This window comes from Glycine soja, chromosome 1 (genome assembly GCF_004193775.1).
Source record: "Glycine soja cultivar W05 chromosome 1, ASM419377v2, whole genome shotgun sequence".
Classification (NCBI taxonomy): domain Eukaryota; kingdom Viridiplantae; phylum Streptophyta; class Magnoliopsida; order Fabales; family Fabaceae; genus Glycine; species Glycine soja.
Window position 1 is genome coordinate 26,017,282 of NC_041002.1, and position 21,493 is coordinate 26,038,774.

At 35.2% G+C, this 21,493-nt stretch overlaps 1 protein-coding gene across 1 annotated transcript; it reads right to left on the reverse strand.

The window, feature by feature from the left end:
- Positions 1-225: 225 nt before the first annotated feature.
- On the reverse strand, positions 226-6,117 carry LOC114413863 (SUPPRESSOR OF GAMMA RESPONSE 1-like). The gene is made up of 7 exons (XM_028378361.1): positions 5,994-6,117; positions 5,179-5,241; positions 4,201-4,342; positions 2,389-2,575; positions 1,808-2,301; positions 571-963; positions 226-495 (listed from the first exon to the last, which is right to left on the reverse strand). Exons 2-7 carry the CDS (start codon positions 5,184-5,186, stop codon positions 439-441), a joined length of 1,281 nt encoding a protein of 426 aa, XP_028234162.1. The 5' UTR covers positions 5,187-5,241; positions 5,994-6,117; the 3' UTR covers positions 226-438.
- Between the last annotated feature and the right edge of the window lie 15,376 nt (positions 6,118-21,493).

Sequence of the window (21,493 nt, forward strand, 5' to 3'; positions counted from 1 at the left end):
CTCAGATGTTTTGAATTTGTCACCACCAATAACATACTTTTTAACATATTTCATGGTCAACATGCATAAATTTCTTGAATCATTATATCCTACAACATAGTGACATGCACCTGCGTCCATTACTTCAGCATGAGAGTTGTATGCTTATATGTGGCCAAGTCAGGTCCACACATCCAAGATATAAAGAGAACCTGGAAGATACAATAACTTCAACAAGCCAAAACAAGGTATAATTACAATACTACTTGATCAAAGTATCAAGCAACAAAGTTCATTGCTTTAACATTACAGCTCAATTAGTCAAGCAAAGGAGCAACAGTTGAGTTTAGCCCTTCAACCAAAAGGGGAAAAGGATTAGCCCATAATTTTGAAAGGAATCTCAACAACAAAATGTAGTTACAAAAACATCAGCTTGCCCAGCTGAGGTGAAGAACCATATTAGTTCACTGCCTTGCCATAGCCCCAGGAAATAAAGCTGTCCTGTGAACCAAATTCCTATAAAACAAGAAAACTTATTAAATTGACAGTAAAATGAATTAATTGTTGCAATTGTTGGGAACACGGAAATACCAGCTGACTTAGTCGAAACTCTGAAGGTGTATCATTCTCTATATTTGCTTTATCAAGGGCAAGATTTTGACACTCTTCAATATCCTTCTTCAGATTTTCTGGTCCTAGCTGAGCATAAACAGAAAGACCGGGTTGGTTCTTATGATCTTCATGTTTTCCATCTCTACTGGGAGACTGGCTTTGGAGTAGATCGTCACACAGTGATAGTGCCTCGACCAGTTGTTGTGAATCCAACAGATTCTGTGACTCACTGTCCCACCATTTTTGGCCTTCCTCGGTATTTTTTTCTTTATCATCCATCCCTTCATTGTGTTGAGTTTCTACCATAGATGATTCATTTGCAAGGTCTTGGTAATCAGCTTGAATCTCATCTAAACAATCCATCTGAGGAAGCTTTGGTATAGTACAAAGCAGAACACAAACAGAACAGGAATAATCAACTTTAGTAAGTGGTGTTTTGAAATTTCAGTAAACTATATCATCACATGTAGCACCTAGCAGAAGTAATATAATAACTGCATCACACATCAAGTATTAGAAGTTTAGCTAAATGGCTAAGTTACATTCTGGGATTAATAAAGGAAAATGTGAAAAATTGTAAAATTATTTCAGCAGTGGAACCACCCAGCATGTACTTGCTGAGAGAGAATCCACTAATATACATATACTCCCAAAATATCAGAACATATGGCATCTTTTAGTCGCATTAGCCTACATAAAAGTGATATGTATTTCACAGATATAATACTACAGAAAACTGTATCTATTCAATACAGCTTCGATCTCCCAGTCATTGTATGTTTATATCCAATTCGTTAATTGACATTTCAAATTCAGATTAAATGCTTAAAATGTTTGAGTGAAGAAACCAAATAAGTGAATATTTAGTTACAAAACCACTGTTCAATGTTCAAACTTCAAAGCTTCCTACGTGAAACTTCAATTGAATGAGATGTAAAACAACATATTAGTCATTACAATGCAGAACAAGTGGTGCTTCCTTTTACACTATGTAGAATCAACAATACTTTCATGTGGAAAAAAGAATTCAGATTTCATGGATGAAAATGAGAATTTCTACCAAGTACAAATATGCCACCTACATTTTAAAACATTATCTTTATTATCTTATACTTGTCCCCTTCCAATAACTAGCAAAACAGAAAATAGCATTCATGGCAGAGTATTAACAGGTAATGGATATTTGATAACAAGAAAATATGGTTGAAGGTTTTACCTGCGGACTGTTATGTGTTTCTTGTCCAAGGTCTAGATCTGCACACCACCTTTCATTACAAGGAGTTTCAGGAGTCACAAATTTGGGAGTGACTGGATCCACTTTCACAATTGTTGATTCATTGATTTCAGTGGCTTCAGGAACATCTTTATCATCTTTATCACCCAATTTGACTTGCTGCTGCTGGTAAAACACTTTAGAGATAATGTACTCTCCATCTTTTTCATCTTCTTCTGTTCCTAGGTGATATTGATGCATAACCCAATTAGTTTTCTCAGCTCTTCCTCCCCTTACATTGCTAACATACAAAACCATAATCTTTTTACAGCCTTTTTGAATCCCATTAAAGACAACTGGTTTAGTTCTTCCAGTCTTGTGCCAGCGGACATCACCAAAATCTTGCCCTAGTATTTTTCGGCGCTTTCGGGTGCCGGTGTTGTAAGCGTTGATTGCTCTATGGAAGAAGTGGGAAGCACTTCCATCTTGCTTAACACCTAAAATTTTCATCATAGATTATCATATTGATTGGAAAGTAACAAAAAAACAAAAAATTCAGATTTGAATAAAAATTTGCTACCAACCAGGTAAATTTTGAGGATGAGTATAACAAATTCCATCATCCACTTCAAGAGTAGTAATAAATTCATCAATGAAGGGATGAGGTTTTGAATCTCCTACCCCAACTTTTGCAAGCAAGTGCCAAATTATTTCCTGATCAGATGGATCAAATTTGACACCTTTTGGTAAGCCAGGCCACTCTTGTGCTACCTATTGACAAAAAAAAGTTCAAATGTCCGTACATTTATACCTATACAACTGCTAGACTTCATGATTTAAAGGATGAAAGTTTTAATCATACCTTCATTATTTTTTAATTTTTAACCTTAACTCTATACTTATAAAATTGTAGGATATATTTCTAACAATTCAAATATATGGCATGTAGCACAGTTGAAAAGAGCAAAAAAAAAATACTCTAGTAACAAATAGATGTTTGGACATTTAGTTTGTCAGTAAAGAAAATTCAAACCCAACTCAATCCATTATACAACGGATCATATAACCACATTCCACTATATACTACTAAGTTCTGATTCTCTCTTTTCCCCACATTACTTATGCATAAAAGGCTTGAAGATTTCCAGGGCATATCACATCCGAAATCATTAGAATCTTACAATTCACAATTTGAATTAAACAATTCAATACAATTGGGATAGCCATAAATTTGAATCAGGTGATAAATCAAAGATGACTTTAAATCTTACAATACATGGATGAATTAGTGCGACTTTGTATCACCAATACAAATCATACAATTCAAAAATGTTTTTTATATTTTACTTTTCTTTCACCATTTCTTATGAAAGAAATTGAAAACTTCGATAAGTTTAAACTGTTAAATGAAAAGGAACCGAATAAGCACCACTGAATGCACACTATTTAATTATTCAGATGCTCTATTTTCAATCTTCTGAAACAGGTTTCAAACCATCACTCACTTGTTGTATGCCCTGTATTTGACTAACCAATTGCTCTATTTCAGTCTTCTAAGATAGTGGCTTCATACACTCGATCATTAATCATAACTTGTGATTGTTTCATGACATTTTCCAGTATAAAATCAGTACATTGAGTACTATAGATCCCTTTATATGGTATATTTCAAGCTATTTTTCATTGTGTATATGAATCTTATGATTCAATATGATTTATCATTCCCAATTAAAAAATTAGTTTGATAATTCGCTATTTTAATTAAAATCTGATAACCTTGATCACCAGTTCAGAAAAATTGGCAACCATTAGTAATTATAAATGATATTCAATAGAAAGATGAAAATAGCAGCAGGTAAGCATAACTTATACCCAAAAGTAGTAGACTTGTGCACTAATAGTTTGAAACTGAAAGTAAGGGAAACTAACTTGCAATTAAAAACTAGCATACTAATGTTACTTATTCCTAATGAAATTAACAAGAAAAAACAGTGGTAGTTTCCTTTCCAAATTCCAAGTTGTAAGTTAAAACTGAAATTCTTATCCATTTAAATTTATATTATTTCAGTTAAACCGGTAACCCCAGTCTCACTTAGTTGCAGTTTACTGTAGTCTGAACATAGGAAAAATTGCATAACCACTTCATTTTTGTCATATAAATCATTTAATAAACAGCTGATCTTACTGAATCACTATCACTATAAATATGAGTAATACTTATCCACATTAAGTAAATAAATGGTACTACAATAGAGAGAAGGAAGGTTGAAAATGAACTATGACAAATGGAATCCACATAAACTGAAATGCATGCAATTTCTACCAAGATAAATTGTACTGGTGAAGTCAAATAAGGAAAATGAACAGTCAAAATTTGAAAAAGAAACTGCACTTACATCATCGTTGTCAATAGCATGTTGACAATTTGGGCAGGGCTTGGTAGGATTGCTTTTCCATATAACCTTTCCAGGATCACAAGCTCCTGATGCACATTTTATTTTGGTTGCAATTCTACTTTTGTCCACCAACCATGATGTTCTGCATAAGCAAAAGCATCATCAAGACAAAAAATATATGACTTGGCCGTGACAGCATAAGTCCAGTGTGTAGATTTAGGCACTTAATCAATATCAAAACTCAACAAACATCATGCAGTGGACTGGCATTTCCTTTAAACTTGGATAAAAACAAACAAACACTAGTTGATGATCTCGGTATTCCAACTTCCAAATCGATTAAGTTAAACCAAATAATAAGGTCGATTTTAAAAGTTAAAACCATTAATTCACTATTAACAGTGCACTCTGCATTCAATGTATCATCAAAAGGGTAAAAAGAAACCAAAATAGAAAGCTCAAACTTTTAATTGCTTTCATAATCTTTCATTTTCCTTTCAATCATAAGAACTATCAACATGGTAGGTAGCAATGAACCCAACACAAATTCAACCAAAATATTTTAAAAAAAATAAAAAATTCTTCACATAACCCCATGTAAGACCTTCCAATTTTCTTTCAATTGCAGAACAATGAACGTCGCAGAGATAACCCCACCAACCAGAAACTCCACCAAGACACAAAAAGCTAACATTTTTCGCATAAAACTAGATAACCCCATGTACTAACTTCCACTTTTCTTTCAATCATAGAACAAAGAACATAGCAGAGATGAACCAACCCATCCAGAACACACAAAAGACATCATTTTTCACATGAAACTAGGTAACCCAATTTAGATCATATTAAAGAAAATGGGGTTCCTTCAACAACAATATTGTTGCAAAAAAAATTTGTACTATGATGTTCCAGAAGGAAAATCCAAGTGAAAAATAGAGTTCAATAATCAAACATGGTAAGCACGAGAAGGGTACATACCCAGCCATGGGGAAAGTCGTTGATGATTCAATTCAAAACCTTCTGTTTCTGCTTTCCTAGAATCTGAAACTTCCAACCGAGTAATTTAAAATTTAAGTAAATAGTAGTAAAAAAAAGTGGTTTAGATGTTTAATAGTTCATTCTTGATGAAAGTGTCTAATTTTTTCCTTTGGATTTTATATAATTCTTTTCAAAATTTGAAAAGTTGTTTACTACTGTTCTGTGTGAATGTGAATTTATCTTAAAATATTAATTAAATAAATAAATAAGCGCAAAACAGAGTGGCAGAAAGGAAAGGACAATAATTATTAAATTTAATTTTAAAGCAGTGTGTATGTACTCGTTGACTGACTTTCATATACCTCTGCGCTGCTGCGCGTTCTCCGTGTGTTTGAGTTTTGAATCACTGGACAGTGGACAGATGTTTGTCTTTTTCTTGAAGGCAATTGCTATATGCACTCTCACTAATTGCTAAATATACTCCCATTTGCATTTTTTTATGCACTTTTCTGCCCAAAAATCCTCTATCTGAAAACTTTCTAGAGCATGTTCTCACCTAAATGTCTAAGCATGCCAGAAAATAAACTCCAAAAAAATGTTAAATATTAAACACTTCCAAAAATTAATTTTCAGAAGCGTTAAAAGTTCAAGAGTTTACTTTCCTAAAGCAATTCAAGATAAAAGCTCAAGTATTTTGGTTCATCTTTGATTCATTTTAATCTTTCCTGAAGTGAAATTAAAAATGATCACAGTTTAAGTTCTAGTGACTAGAATCAATATGCAAACCAAACTCCACGTCTGCCACAATTTTGTACCTGCATCTTCTTTGTCCTTAGTTTGCTCCTTCAATTGTAGTGTTGGACTCGGCGGTGCCCTTGATCAAGCTTGATGGCCTCATCAAAATCTGCAACCGTCGAATTGAAACGTTGTTGAGCCCTAACGTGGTGAGACAAAATAGGGATGAAAAAGGGTACCTAAATTTTATAGATATTCACAAAAATATTCGCAAATAAATAGAGTAAATACATGCCGATACAAAAGTGAGTTCTAGGGTTACTTTAATTTACTTAATCAAAGCAATAAAGAAGATGAAAGGGAAACAATATAAATTTTATTCATTTCTCATTGATCTCACCATACAGGAATACATTTATATATCCTAATTGATGCTAATCAATGGATATTGTCTATCCGTGTGTCAACATCTCATTATTTATAATAAAAACAATAATATAAATATTAACTATATCCTATATAATCTTTTAGCCATTTAATTTTGAAAGCATATTTGAGCCTCTTAAGGCCCATCCTAACATTACCCATGGGCCCATATTGGACCTTGTCCTCAAGGTCCTGAGAATGCTTAATCAACAAATAAATTAAGTCATTAAGTAAGGATGGAGGATGATTAATAAACAAAAGGTAAATATATTTTGCTAATAAAAGGCCATATGTAGAGTCATAGTTGAGCTGGTGTTGGGCCAAAAATAAAAAGGCCCATGGTGAGGGGTAAAGGTGACAGGGAGATGGAAAAGTTTAGATGGGCCTAATGAGAAAGAGTTTGGCCTTTGAATGTTAGGGTTTTACAAAATGCATGTGGAGGAAAAGGTGCCTTTGGATGTCGTGGGCAAGGTGTGCCGCTTTGTGTAGTAAGCCACACGTGACGCTTGCAGGAGGTTGAGATCGATGTTGCTACAACCAATAGCTTATTTTTAGTAAGCTATTGGTTGTAGCTTTGCAAGTGTCATCACAACTTGTTCAACGTTTGTCAATATCATCATCTCTTCCAACGGCTTCACTTTTGCGAGTTGTTGGATGATTGTCACACAAGCCATCAGTGAGATCCTTGGAAACAAGCTTGTTATTGGATGTTGGGTATAGGACGATGGGGACAATGATTGATATAAGTTGTTAGGGTGCAGAATGTTGGCAAACTATGACAATACAGTGTATGAAGGAAAATTAGGGGTTTGGAAATAGGGATTTGATGGTGGAGATAAGGCGTATGGGTATGGTAAAGGATGGGTTTGTTGCTCGTTTTCGGTCATGTGCGGCGATGCTGACAATGGTTGTGGTTGGAAGATGATGCTCATGTGTGTTATGTTAGAAAATTAAAATAAAATAAAAAGAATAAATGAGAAGAAAATGCAAAGTCTTATAGTAAATAATAAAACAACAGTAGCAAAGTAACTTCAGAATATGATAGAACATGAATTAACAGTGCAATATAACATACAATAAGCAAAAGGAAAATAATTTTTAAGGGAGAAATTTTAAATAGCCTAGGTTGAAACGCACAAACGCTATCCTTAGAGAAAAAACGCCCCCACTGTACTGGTAGGAAAATTTGATTTCGCTCCTCTCTCAAGATACGACAACATGTTGGTTATGATTGTGTGTAGCAAAAGAATTCCTAAACCTTCTGAACACTAATGTTCTGGCTCTCAAAAGAATAATTTTTTATAAGAAAATGAAGAGAAGAAATTTAGAAAAAAAATGAAAATTGTTTTTCTGCTTGTGTTTCTGGCTAAAGGAGGAGAGAGAGATATATATAGGCACAAACCCCTTTATGCAACAACAAAAAAACTCAAAGTAAAACTACCACACTTACTAAACATTGGAAACCAATATGTAGAACAAAAACAAACATAACAAACACGTAACAAATCAAATTGATCCACTAAAAGCAAAATCCTAAAAGATAGGAATTCTAGTTTTACATAACAGGTTCTAAAACAAATATTTTATTTTATAAAAACAAAATTAACATAAGTAATATATTTTTGTAAATTTTAAATTATAAAATAAATATTTTGTAACATGTTATGGGTTGTGATGTGGCCTCTATAATAACTGTGGGGAAAGACGTGAATGGACAATAGGGTGTCGATACCCACTATTGAGGGACAAACAGAGATGGGATAGAGTTGGTGTTGATGGCTATTGCGGTGGCGGTTGTGGTGGCGAAGGTGGCCACTTGTAGGTAAAAGAATATGCCTCCATGGGAAAGGTAGAGTGCGACTAGTGATGGACAACGATTGTGTACGGTAGATGATGTGGTGAGGTAGTATAAATGTTGATAGAGATCTTCGATGGGAGGTAGAGTAAGTAGGATGAAATCACTAATGATACGAAGTAAATTCTAGGTTTACTGTAATTTACCTAATTAAAGCAATAAAGAAGATAAAAAGGAAACAATATAAATTTCCTTTATTTCTCATTGATTGATTTCCTCTTAAAGAAATACATTTATATACCCTAATTGATGCTAATCAATGGATATTATCTATCCATGTGTCAACATCTCATTATTTATAATAAAAACAATAATATAAATATCAACTATATCCTATATAGTCTTTTAGCCATTTCATTTTGAAAACATATTTTAGCCTCTTAAATTTCACCCTTTGCTTATTAGAAATGGATCTAAGGGCAAATATTTACCCATAAATTTAATGAGAATAAGTAAATGTACTATATTACTTGTGATGCAATCCTACCTCGCAAGGGCATTGGATAGAAGACTCCAAGAAGATTGAGCCAAAGATGCAAGAGAAGACCCTAGGGTTCTCATGAGCCTTAGGGTAGATTTTGGGCCCATGGGCTAAGTATGAGCCCGCTTATCTTTGTACATATTAGATTAAGGTTTCATTATTTTTTTGCCTTGTATTTAGGGCTCCATAATATAGGTAAACTACCCTAGAAATGTAGGATTTTTCAGCCCCTGCATTATAGGGCACCTAGACTAGTTTTTGTATTAGGGGTAGTTTTGTAATTTCACATGCATTAAGTGAATATTTGATGTGTGTGGTTGGAAATAAATTTAATTGAATTGGAAGAAGCCCAATCCAATTAAATTTTAGAGGGGGAGGTGAGCATTTGCTTGCTACAGCCCATTGCCACATCATATAGTCACACTTTGTGCATGTCTTTCATGCTTTACATATCTCATGACACCTAAAGCACATTTAGTGGAGAATCTTGGATTTGATCTTGGATTAGTGGACTGAACCATAGCTAAAATTCACCAATCATAATTAGTGAAATTTTGGCTCCAAAATTTGACTCCACAAATTCAATTTCAAATTCAAGTGAAATTTGAATAGAAATTCAAATTTCCCTCCAATTTTGTGTGACACTTAGGCTATAAATAGAGGTCATGTGTGTGCATTTTTTCAACTTTGATCATTTGAGAATTACACTTCAAAGTTCATACCTCTTTTGAGGCACAAAATTTCGTGCTCCTTGTCTCCCTCTCCCTCCTCTCATCTTCTCCTACCTTCAAGTTCTTATCCATGGTTTCCTATGGTGGTGAGCTTCTTCTTTGAAATTCTGATATTGGGGACAGATGTCGTACCGGATGTCACGACATCACGCTTCAGAACATGCAGATTATATGTGTCCGTATGAACAGATTAAACAAGTAAATAACACAAGAGAATTGTTAACCCAGTTCGGTGCAACCTCACCTACATCTGGGGGCTACCAAGCCAGGGAGGAAATCCACTAAAATAGTGTTAGTTCAAGGTCTAACAGCCACTGTTTACAACCTTCTCACCTAACCACTACCCGTGCGATCTCTACCTAAGAGCCACTCTTAGATATGAGAAACCCCGCTCACTCCCTCTCAATCACACTCCCGTGTTTACAATTAAATCAAAGACACACCAGAGATCAACTCTGAACAAAAGGGATCAACCCTACACACTAGAGATCAACTCTACACACTAGAGATCAACTCTACACACACAGGTCCAACACTTGATGTTAGGATAACATCAAGGTGGCTCACAAAACACTCAAGTCCCAAAACTCACAAAATAACTTTTCAATCCCGGACTTGGTTCAGAACTCGTGCAGCCTCCATGATTATATAGCAATGTGCGTTTCTGGGCTGCAACTGCTTGTGCTGGATGAGATCTATCATTCTTCCTGAAAATCTGCACTTAAAGATCTAAAAGATACAGTTTGATCTTTTAGTTTTTATCTTTAATCTTTAATCCCTGAACGAACTCTTCTAGTTTGTAATTCGAACTTTAATTATCTTTTAATTCGTTCCAGAAGATAGATCATCTAATCTCTTGCTAACTGCACAATAATCTGTTAAAGATATAACAGATTTATGTGTCCAGTATTTTCGGGCAAGATGTCAGGACATCGTATCCGACATCGTGGATCCTGCAGCTTCAATGCTTCATTTGACATTTTATCTTGACTTATGCATTGTGCAGCAACTCCAGTATTTTCGGGCAGGATGTCAGGACATTGTATCCGACATCGTGGATCCTGCAACTTCAATTCTTCATTTGACATTTTATCTTGCCTTGTGCATTGTGCAGCCCGATCTTATTCCTTGACATAACGTTGGACATCATGTGCAGCAACTCCAGCTTTCCTTCATTGTCTAAGTGCTTATGTTTTAACAAAATCTTAGCCAATCTTTTAAAACTCCGTAGAGCTAAGCACTAACATTCTTAACTCATCTTCTCCTTGAAGTGGCGTCTCCAATCATCTTTCTTCCTTCTCCATTCCGCTGCCATTCATCTTCAAGAAGCAAAGGACTCCATTGATGAAGAAGATCCAAGGCCTACAAGCTCCATATGGAGCTACATCATGTGGTATCAAGAGCATCTTCATCTAGGTGATGTTCTTTTGCTTCCTCTATCTTTTTGTTCGGTCAATTCACTTTAATTCCTTATTATTCATATTATTCTCCATATATATCCTCCATTGTCTTGTGGTTTGGTGCTGTTTAGAGTAGATTAAAAAATAAATAAACCGATTAGATCTTAGATCTACACTTGTTCTTGCATTTTTATGGTTCAAATTTTATAGATCTACTCTTGAATCATGTTTTTGTGTTGATTTTAGGTTCTATCATTTTTCAGTCATAATCTTCTTGTGCTGAACCTTTAGATCTAAATTTTCTTCCAAAATATTGATTAGAAAAAAAAACACAAAAATCCAAGTGTAAATCACTTAATCAATGTTATCTTAGAGTCATGTTTAGTCATAATATGTTCTAAGTTTGTGTTGAATTTTTATTTTTTCGATTGAATTATAGATACATTTGTTCATGTATTCTTTTCATTCTTAGCCTATCTTTTGAATTTTAAGTCTAATTCATGCATGTTATTTAGTTCATAAGATGTTCTAAATCAATTCCTAGAAGTAATCTTGTTGAACTTTTTTTGTTTTCTAAGTTTCCTACATGATGCATATGATGAAGTTGAGTTGTGGTGCTGAGTTGTGACTGGATTTGTGAATCAAAATAAGTCTTAAGCTCTCTTGAATTGTGTTATTCAAGATAATTGAGCATAAGTAAACACAAATTGTAACTATCCAAGCCTTAAGCAACATAAACACTACTCTTGATTTCTAGGTTGAAATCGTTGGTGCTGGCAGCTTGAACATATGAACTTGTATAAATTACTGGGAATTGGTCACTACGAAGTTTGAGCTGAAGTTTTTACTGAATTTTCTGGGCATCTGTACCAAAATTATAAAAAAAGAACCAAGTGATTTGGGTAAAATTAAAAAATAATAAAATTCACACAAGTTGGCAGAAAAATCAGTGTCCAGGAAAAAAAAGTGAAAGGGAAGTGTGCTTGTTGTTTTGGCTCAAAATTTGTTCTATAATTGGTGCCTATTTTATACCAATCTTAGTTCTGAAATTTCAATTGAAAATTATTGTGAAAAAATTACCAAAACTAGAGGTTTCTTGAGTCTTTTTTTTTAGTTTTTCTACTCTACTCTAGAGCCATTCTAGGTTTTTCTTTGAGTCATAGCTTGCTTTTGTGTGCTTTTCATTGCTTTAATTGTTGAATAATCCTTGAAAATTTGTTTTGTTAAAACTCTAGTGGTTTAGCTTTCATTTCATTTTTTTGGTCTTTGGTTGTTGCTTGTCTCTTTGTTTCCTTGTTTGTGAGTTGCCATATAAGGAATTGAAAAAAGGATTGGTGACATCCCTTGAAGAATTTGAGTCAAGAATCAAGGGGCAAACCACCTTAAGAGCTTTTGAACTAAGAAGAACTCCAAATTGAGTGAATCACTAAAGAGAGAACAACCACCAAAATTTAGGACCTTTTTGTAATTTTTTAATTGAGAATTTACTTATCTTCATTGCTTTCAAATTTTGTAACAAAAAGGCCTTTGATTGGAAGTAAGTTGGGAGCCTCCAATAGGTTACCCTACTTCCATTTGTGTGTAATAATTTTAGGCAATTTTTCCTTAGGATAGTGAGTGTTTTGTTGGGAACCTTAAATGAGGTCATCCAAACACTCTTAGGATCTGCCTAGTTTACATTTCTTTCACTTTAATTTCTTGCTTACTTTCATAGTTTATTTTCTTTACTAGCCACACCTAGTTTATCTTGTTATTGCATAGTACTTTCTTCTTTCTTATCACGCTTATCTTGAGTTCTTTTGGTACCTTAGCTTTTACCTTTTTTACAAAAACCCCCAACAAGAAAGAACCACAACTTAGGAACCAACATGAGTCATCATTCATCTAGTGTGTTAATGGCGAGGGTACTAGTCATAAGGACCCTCTATCTAGAATCTTAGATGAGTTGAGTTCCCTCAAGTTATGGAAAGAAAAACTAGAAAGAGAAGAAAAAGGAAAAGAGAGGGTAAAAAGAAATCAATATGAGAGGGAACAAATAAGGAAAGAAGAAAGAAGGAAAATACTAAAAGAGTTAAGAAAAGAAAAACATGCCTCCTATAGTAGTCATAACTCTTGCAAGAGTCTAAGTGAAGAACTTTGTGACTTTTATGAAGGAGGACATAGGTCACATCTTAGACCTCACTCCCATAGGAGAGTAAAGGAAAGAAAGCCTCAAGAGGCTAACATTAACCTCCTATACTTCCATGGGAAGGACAATGTAGAGGCTAACTTAGATTGAGAAATAAGGGTAGAGCAACAACTTAAAAGGAAGTCTACTTCAAAATCTTATGGCTCTCACTCTTATCCAAAGAGAGAGCAAGGTAAAGACATCTTAGGGGTGACACCTAAGCCCAAAGATGATAAGGGGAAGACAATAGAAAAGCAACCCCTTAAGGCTAGTATGCAAGAGAAGACTAGCTCCATGAAGTGCTTTAAATGTCTTGGAAGAGGATACATTACTTCTCAATGCCCCACCAAGAAAACCATGATTATGAGAGGCCAAGACATTTATAGTAGCCAAGATTAGGCTACTACTTCACCTTCCTCTAGTGAAAGTGAAGAAGCAAAAAGGGAAGAATCTAGTGAAGAGATCTACCCCCAAGAAGAAGGACAACCTTTAATGGTTAATGAGGAGTGTAAGGAGGTAAGTGTCTCCTCCAAGAGGTTAGCTAAGAAGGAAAAACATTTTGAAATAAAGATAAATATTAAAGAAATTTCCCCTCATAGACAACCTCCACATTTTCTCCTTTGTAAAAAGACACTTGTTAGCATTGCCACACCTCTTAGGCTTGAGTATATTCCTCAAGTAAAGGAGTTGTTGGATGAGGGTTTGGTTCGCAAGAACTTAAATCCTTGTGCTTTGTTGGTGTCCAAAATAGGTATTATTAGGCACCAAATCCCTAAAATAGGTGGTATGGTGAATGTTTTAAGTGGTATGACCCTCTTTTGTAAAATCACTCATGCACCCAACATCTTCATGATTTGTGTACATAGGTACTCATTAGGTAGGTTTGTTCTTATTTTTAGTTTCAATACAAACTTAGGTAGTCATATGGGACACTATAGGTTTGTCATACTTTTTGGTAGGAATAATCAACATGAAAATACAGAAAAAGGTATGTTTTGTTGCATTACTTTTCTTAATTTTTTAAATAGTGATCAAGGGGTTTCCATGAACCCTAAGAGAATAAAGGTCATTCCTGAGTGGCCCACTCCACCAAGTATAAGAAAAATTTGGGGCTTCCATGACTTAACAAACTTTTACAAAAGGTTTGTCCCATATTTTTCTATACTTGTAGCACCACTCATTGAGTTGGTGAGGAACCATGTTCCTTCATGGGAAGATGCCCAGGAAATAGGTTTTCAGACCTTACCTTACTTCAACATACCAAACACCACTAATACATATGTTTTTGTTCTTTTTACAAGTGTTGAGGAAAAAAGCCTAGAGTTTCAAGAACCTCGAGATTTGAGGTCAAATCCTTTTCAAGGGGGAGGGAATGATGTAATCCTACCTACAAGGGCATTGGATAGAAGACTCCAAGAAGATTGGGCCAGAGATGCAAGAGAAGGCCCTAGGGTTCTCATGAGCCTTAGGGTAGATTTTGGGCCCATGCGCTAAATATAAGCCCGCTTATCTTTGTACATATTAGATTAAGATTTCATTATTTTTTTTGCCTTGTATTTAGGGCTCCATAATATAGGTAAGGTACCTTAGAAATGCAAGATTTTTCAGCCCCTGTATTTTAGGGCACCTAGACTAGTTTTTGTATTAGGGGTAGTTTTGTAATTTCACATGCATTAAGTGAATATTTGATGTGTGTGGTTGGAAATAAATTTAATTGAATTGGGAGAAGCCTAATCCAATTAAATTTTAGAGGGGGAGGTGAGCATTTACTTGCTACACCCCATTGCCACATCATATAGTCACACTTTGTGCATGTCCTTCATGCTTTACATGTCTCATGACACCTAAGCACACTTAGTGGAGAATCTTGGACTTGATCTTGGATTAGTGGGCTGAACCATAGCTAAAATTCACTAATCATAATTAGTGAAAATTTGGCTCCACAAATTCAATTTCAAATTCAAGTGAAATTTGAATAGAAATTCAAATTTCCCTCCAATTTTGTGTGACACTTAGGCTATAAATAGAGGCCATGTGTGTGCATTTTTTCAACTTTGATCATTTGAGAATTGCACTTCAAAGTTCAGACCTCATTTGAGGCACAAAATTTCGTGCTCCTTCTCTCCCTCTCCATCCACTCATTTTCTGCTACCTTCAAGCTCTTATCCATGGCTTCCTATGGTGGTGATCTTCTTCTTGACTCATCTTCTCGTTGAAGTGGTATTTCCAATCATCTTTCTTCCTTCTCCATTCTGCTGCCATTCATCTTCAAGAAGCAAAGGACTCCATTGATGAAGAAAATCCAAGGCCTACAAGCTCCATATGGAGCTACATCAACTTGTCCCACCCCTTTTATAAGTATTATGTATTTTAATCCTTATTTTATAAAATCATTTTAGTCATTTTCATATTTCATCAAATTACATTACTCCAAATTGTGATTTGGTTGGTGATGAAGTAGCCTAGGGTGTTGTTTCACATCAACTACATCAACTTGTCCCGCCCCTTTTATAAGTATTCTGTATTTTAATCCTTATTTTATAAAATCATTTCAGTCATTTTCATATTTCATCAAATTACATTACTCCAAATTGTGATTTGGTTGGTGATGAAGTAGTCTAGGGTGTTGTTTCACATCGACTATATGCTTTTGAAGCTAGTGAATGAGTGCGTTCCATGGATCGATTTGGCCAACCCCTTTTTACTATACCCTTGTACAACAGTCAAAACATAAGTGAAAGTGGTTAATGTGGGGGTAGGTAGACATGAGGGTTGTGGGATGAATCCAAGTCACACCATATATCATCATTTAGAATTTGACGAGTTCTAACATGTAAGAGCTGAGTAGGTGTTGCATTGTGCGAAAGTTTCCTAGACCGTTGGATGAAGGAGTTCATTAAAGATTTGCTAGGATGGACCACATGGATGGAATTTTAGCTTTAAAAAATGAATTTCAAAATGGAGGTGGATTGCATGAGGAGTACAAAAAGCTTTTCCTTGACTTTCTCTTCACTTCATCAGTTCATCAACTTGTTTTTGGGTAGCCCACAGAAACCACATGACCTCATCAAGTCATCACAACATAATGATTCAAACTTTTTGCCTCTCTGATGCCATCAATGTCCAAGAGCCCCAAATATTTCAAATTATTTTATAAATATAGATTAGTTAAAAATATACCATGGTTTCACTAGATGCTAGAACCAAGAGAGAGAATATTTTTTTTTTAAAAAAAATATAACATGTTATTTCCTCATTTGCAATACAACATGAACCAATTTCCGAGTCTATCTCACTGAATGCTGACATATATACTTTCTTACTAACAGTTTTTAAGTTAGTAATATAGTGTCATTGCATAGCCATTTCGTTCAAATAAGCAATTAGGCCAATTATTTTGGTGAATGTAATTGAACATTTGGTAAACACTAAGACGACCGTGTTTTTTTTTTATCCCAATCAATAATCAATTTTTAAAATTCAAATAACAAAATTGACAAATTAAAAACTTTTCTGGGCCGGACTACCTCATGTAGCATTAGAATCGCCCAATTTAACACTTCAATGTTCAAGAATGAACTCAAGAGGCACTCTTTCACTTTTGTTCTTGGCTGCGAAATTGAAAAGGCTAGATTGATGTAGTTCCATGTAGAGCTTGTAGGCCTTGGATCTTCTTCATCAATGGAATCCTTTGCTTCTTGAAGATCAATGGCAGTGGAATGGAGAAGGAGGAAAGGTGATTGGAGATGCCACTTCAAGGAGAAGATGAGTCAAGAACAAGCTCACCATCATAGGAAGCCATGAATAAGAGCTTGAACGTAGGAGAAGATGAGTGGAGGGAGAGGGAGAGAGGGGGCACGAAATTTATGCCCCAAATGAGGTCTAAACTTTGAAGTCTAATTTCTCAAATGACCAAAGTTCAAAAAATGCACACACAAGGTCTCTATATATAGTCTAAGTGTCACAAAAATTGGAGGGAAATTTGAATTTCTATTCAAATTTCACTTGAATTTGAATTTGTGGAGCCAAAATTTCACTAATTATGATTAGTGAATTTCAACTATGGTTAGGCCCACTAATCCAAGATCAAGTCCAAGATTCTCCACTAAGTGTGCTTAGGTGTCATGAGACATGTAAAGCATGAAAGACAAGCACAAAGTGTGACTATATGATGTGGTAATGGGGTGTAGCAAGCAAATGTTCACCTCCCTCTTAGGCTGTACCAAAATTTAATTGGATTGGACTTCTTCTAATTCAATTAAATTTCTCTCCCAACACACACATGAAATAGTGCACTTAATGCATGTGAAATTACAAAACCACCCCTAATACAAAAACTAGTCTAGGTGCCGTAAAATACAAGGGCTGAAAAATCCTACATTACTAAGGTACCCACCCTACACTATGGAGCCCCAAATACAAAGCCCAAAAATAATGAAATCCTAATCTAATATGTACAAAGATAAGTGAGCTCATATTTAGCCCGTGGGCCTAAAATCTACCCTAAGGCTCATGAGAATCCTAGGGCCTTCTTCTGCATCCCTGATCTAATCTTCTTGGATTTTTCTATCCAATACCCTTGGGGGGGGGGGTAGGATTGCATCATCCCCTCTCCCTGGAAAAGGATTTGACCTCAAATCCAAAGGTTCTTGAAACTCTGGGCTTCTTCCCTCAACACCCGTAAAAGAATAAAAACGTATATACTAGTGGTGTTGCGTATGTTAGAGTAGGGTAAGGTCTGAAAATCCATTTCATGGGCATCTTCCCATGAGAGAACATGGTTCCTCACCAACTCAATGAGTGGTGCTACAAGTATAGAAAAATATGGGACAAATGTTAGACAAGTGGCCTCAGATATCTTAAGAAGGGGGGTTGAATTAAGATATTCCAAACTACTTCCCCAATTAAAAATCTATTTCACTTTTTATTCAAGTTATGAATTCCCTTAATGACAATCTTCTTAAATATTGATTCAAATAAAACAATTTGAATATGAATATAAAGCAATAATAAATAAAGGAGATTAAGGGAAGAGAAAGTGCAAACTCAGATTTATACTGGTTCGGCCACACCCTTGTGCCTACGTCCAGTCCCCAAGCAACCGCTTGAGAGTTCCACTATCTTGTAAATTCCTTTTACAAGTTCTTAACACACAAGGACAATCCTTCCTTTGTGTTTAGAATTCCTAACAAGAGACTCACAGTCTCTTAATCCCTTAGAGAATGAGGAGAAGAAGAAGAATAAATCTCTCTAGAAAGAGATGGATTTTACAGATTGAGTACTCAAATAATTCCTTAATGAATTGCAATTGAATTGGCCAAGGAATTCTTAAGAGGATAAAATGATTTTGCTCTTTGAGAGGATAAACACTTGTTGTTCTGAAAAACTCTAAGCAAATTCGTGTTTAAGTCACATATATATAGACCATTGGTGGTCATGAATAAAGCCTTTGAAAAGTTGTGACTCTTAGAATCATTTTTCTGAAAATCTTGTCTGGTAATCGATTACAGGAATTGTGTAATCGATTACAACTTTTAAAATTTGAATTAAAACGTTTACTAACTGCTGGTAATCGATTACCAAAATTGTGTAATCGATTACACAGTCTAAAATTTCGAATTCAAATTTTAGTAGCTGTTATAAAATATATTTGGCCACTGGTAATCGATTACATCCTCTGATAATCGATTACCAGAGAGTAAAACCTTTGTAAAACACTTTTTAATTTAAATTACTTGGCCAAACCTTTTGCTAATTCAATTAGGAATTCCCTTCCTAATATACTAGTGATCATCTTGATGCTGTGACTTGTAATCTTGAAGTATTGTCTTGAATTTAATCTTGAAAAGCCCATTTACATCAATTGCATCATATCATCATGATCATCATCAAAATATCAAAAGCAATTGCATCTACAATCTCCCCCTTTTTGATGATGACAATACAATACCTAAAATCAAGATTCAAGCAAGCAACAAACAATTGTATATAGATAAAATGTGCGTTTACTCCCCCTATATTTCGGAGTTTATGATCACTTGATTTCTAAGGTTGTTAAGCTTTTTCTACAACCAACCTTTTCTCCCCCTTTGGCAACATCAAAAAGCCAAAGAACTAGGGAATCAACACAGATATAACAATGGAGTAGAAAGATATAAAGATCAGAGTATAAAGCATAACCATCCAAACTCACAAACACGAAATAATCAATCCAGAATCCAAATAACTCAAAATGTCAACAACCACACAATGTCAAAGCAGAAAAAGTCTGAAATCTTAATACCACAAGATAAATAAGCAAAGTATTTAACGTAATAATTGAAACTCTAAGAAACTTAACCAGCCAAAATACACGGCTTATTAAAGACTTATAATCAGAAACTAAAATCTAAGAAGACGGTGGTGGTGGTGGAAGATCGAAACTCTGACGAATGTATCCGACATCCTCTTCAAGCTGTGTGAGGCGAATGTCCATACCGGCAAAGCGTGTATCTAACGAGTCGAAGCGGTCACCAACATAAGAACGAAGACCCCGTAATTCGGAGAGGACTTCATTCATGAGTGCAGAATCTTCACGTTGAGGAGGAGGTGAAGGAGTACGTTCATCTTGAGGAGGGAGTGCATCCTTCTTCAGCCATTGACCATTCCGATCTTTACGGTACCCAAAGGAGGTCACTGCACCAGCACCAATTGCAAAGGAACGCTTGACTTGAACAAAGGGTTCATCATCAAGCGGAATTTGAAAATGACGCAAAAACAAAGTAATCAAATGTGGATAAAGAAGAGGTGCATTGGCTCGTAATGCCTTATGCATTCGGTACTGAACCAAATGGGCCCAGTCGATCTGACGACCGGTAAGAAAAACCCACATAAGAATCAAATCCTCCTCAGAGGCTTGTGCTAAATTTGAAGACCGAGGAAGCAAAATCCTAACAATGATATAATGCATGATGCGATTATCAAATGTTAATGACCCGACCAACAATCTATCGGTCATTTCAGCTTGATCATTGCAGACCATGCGACAAGCATCATGACTCGAATAATCGAATTTCCAGTCATCAACAATGGTGCCCTCAAAAGGTGCACCTTGACTGGGTAAATGAGTCAAAGAAAAGAATAGTGACTGATCAATGACCATCGAAATACCATGCACCTCAGAAATAATAATGCCATCCTGAATTTTTAAATTGCAGTAGAAGACCTTTACAAGTTCAGGATAATATGGAAATTTTAATGACATGAAATCAACAAGACCAGAATTTTGAAACACTTGATCAAACGTTTCATCATTAAAGAATTCTATGTCTAGGTACTTAGGGTCTAAGATTATTCTAGAAGAAAACTGAGAAAGGTACCGTAGACGCTGATCATTGGATGAAAACAATGTTGATGATCTTGCAGATGTCAAGGAAGGATGAATAGGTGCTGTGGGTGCTCCGGATGGGCCGTGGCGGCGATGGGCAGCGGCGGCAGCGGTGGAGGATGATCCCTTTCTCTTCTTTGATGGCTCTGCCATTTGATGAAGTTTTTATGGATTTTGATCGGTGGAAGTGAAAGAGGAGTGAAAAAGAGGAAGATTGGGCTTTACGGGACGTGATTTGGTGAAGAATTGAGTGAGATTCGAAGATTTGAAGTTTTAGGTAAGGAGGAAAACGCGGAGGAGGCTTTGGCTGCGCAGCAGCTCTGATTTCGTGAGTATTTATAGAAGATGACGTATTGTAATCAATTACAGGTATTGGTAATCGATTACATAACCAATAAGCTTACTGGTAATCGATTACAGGATGTTGTAATCGATTACAGGCTGCCTGTTCATGTGTAATCGATTACACTGGATGGTAATCGATTACACTGGATGGTAATCGATTACCAGAGCCTATCCTAGGCTAGTTTCTTAAGATAATATCTATGTTTATGCTAAAATACATTCTATATGATAAATTTTCACTACTAATACACTAAATTCAATCATTCAATTATCATATACACAAGAAATCATAAATTGTATCATAAAAACAAGAATTCAACCAAGATCAAACAAACAAAATAATCTACAAACAATAAATAAGAGTAAATCAATCAATCAATCAATCAACCAATCCCTATTTTTCTAAATCTCTTACATCTAAGAGACCTAATTCTCTTCTAATAGAGAAGAACACTTCCTTGGGGGGAGGTTTAGTGAAAATATCAACAAGTTGATTCTTAGTATCAACAAATTCTAATACACAATCTCCCTTTAGGACATGATCTCTAAGAAAGTGGTGTCTAATCTCTATATGTTTAGTTCTAGAATGTTGAACTGGGTTTTTGGATAGATTTATGGCACTAGTATTATCACACTTAATAGGTATGCAATCAAGAATGATGCCATAGTCAGATAATTGTTGCTTCATCCATAAAATCTGTGCACAACAACTACCGACAGAGATATACTCCGCTTCAGCAGTAGATAAAGCAACACTATTTTGTTTCTTACTATGCCATGAAACAAGAGCCGATCCAATGAATTGACAA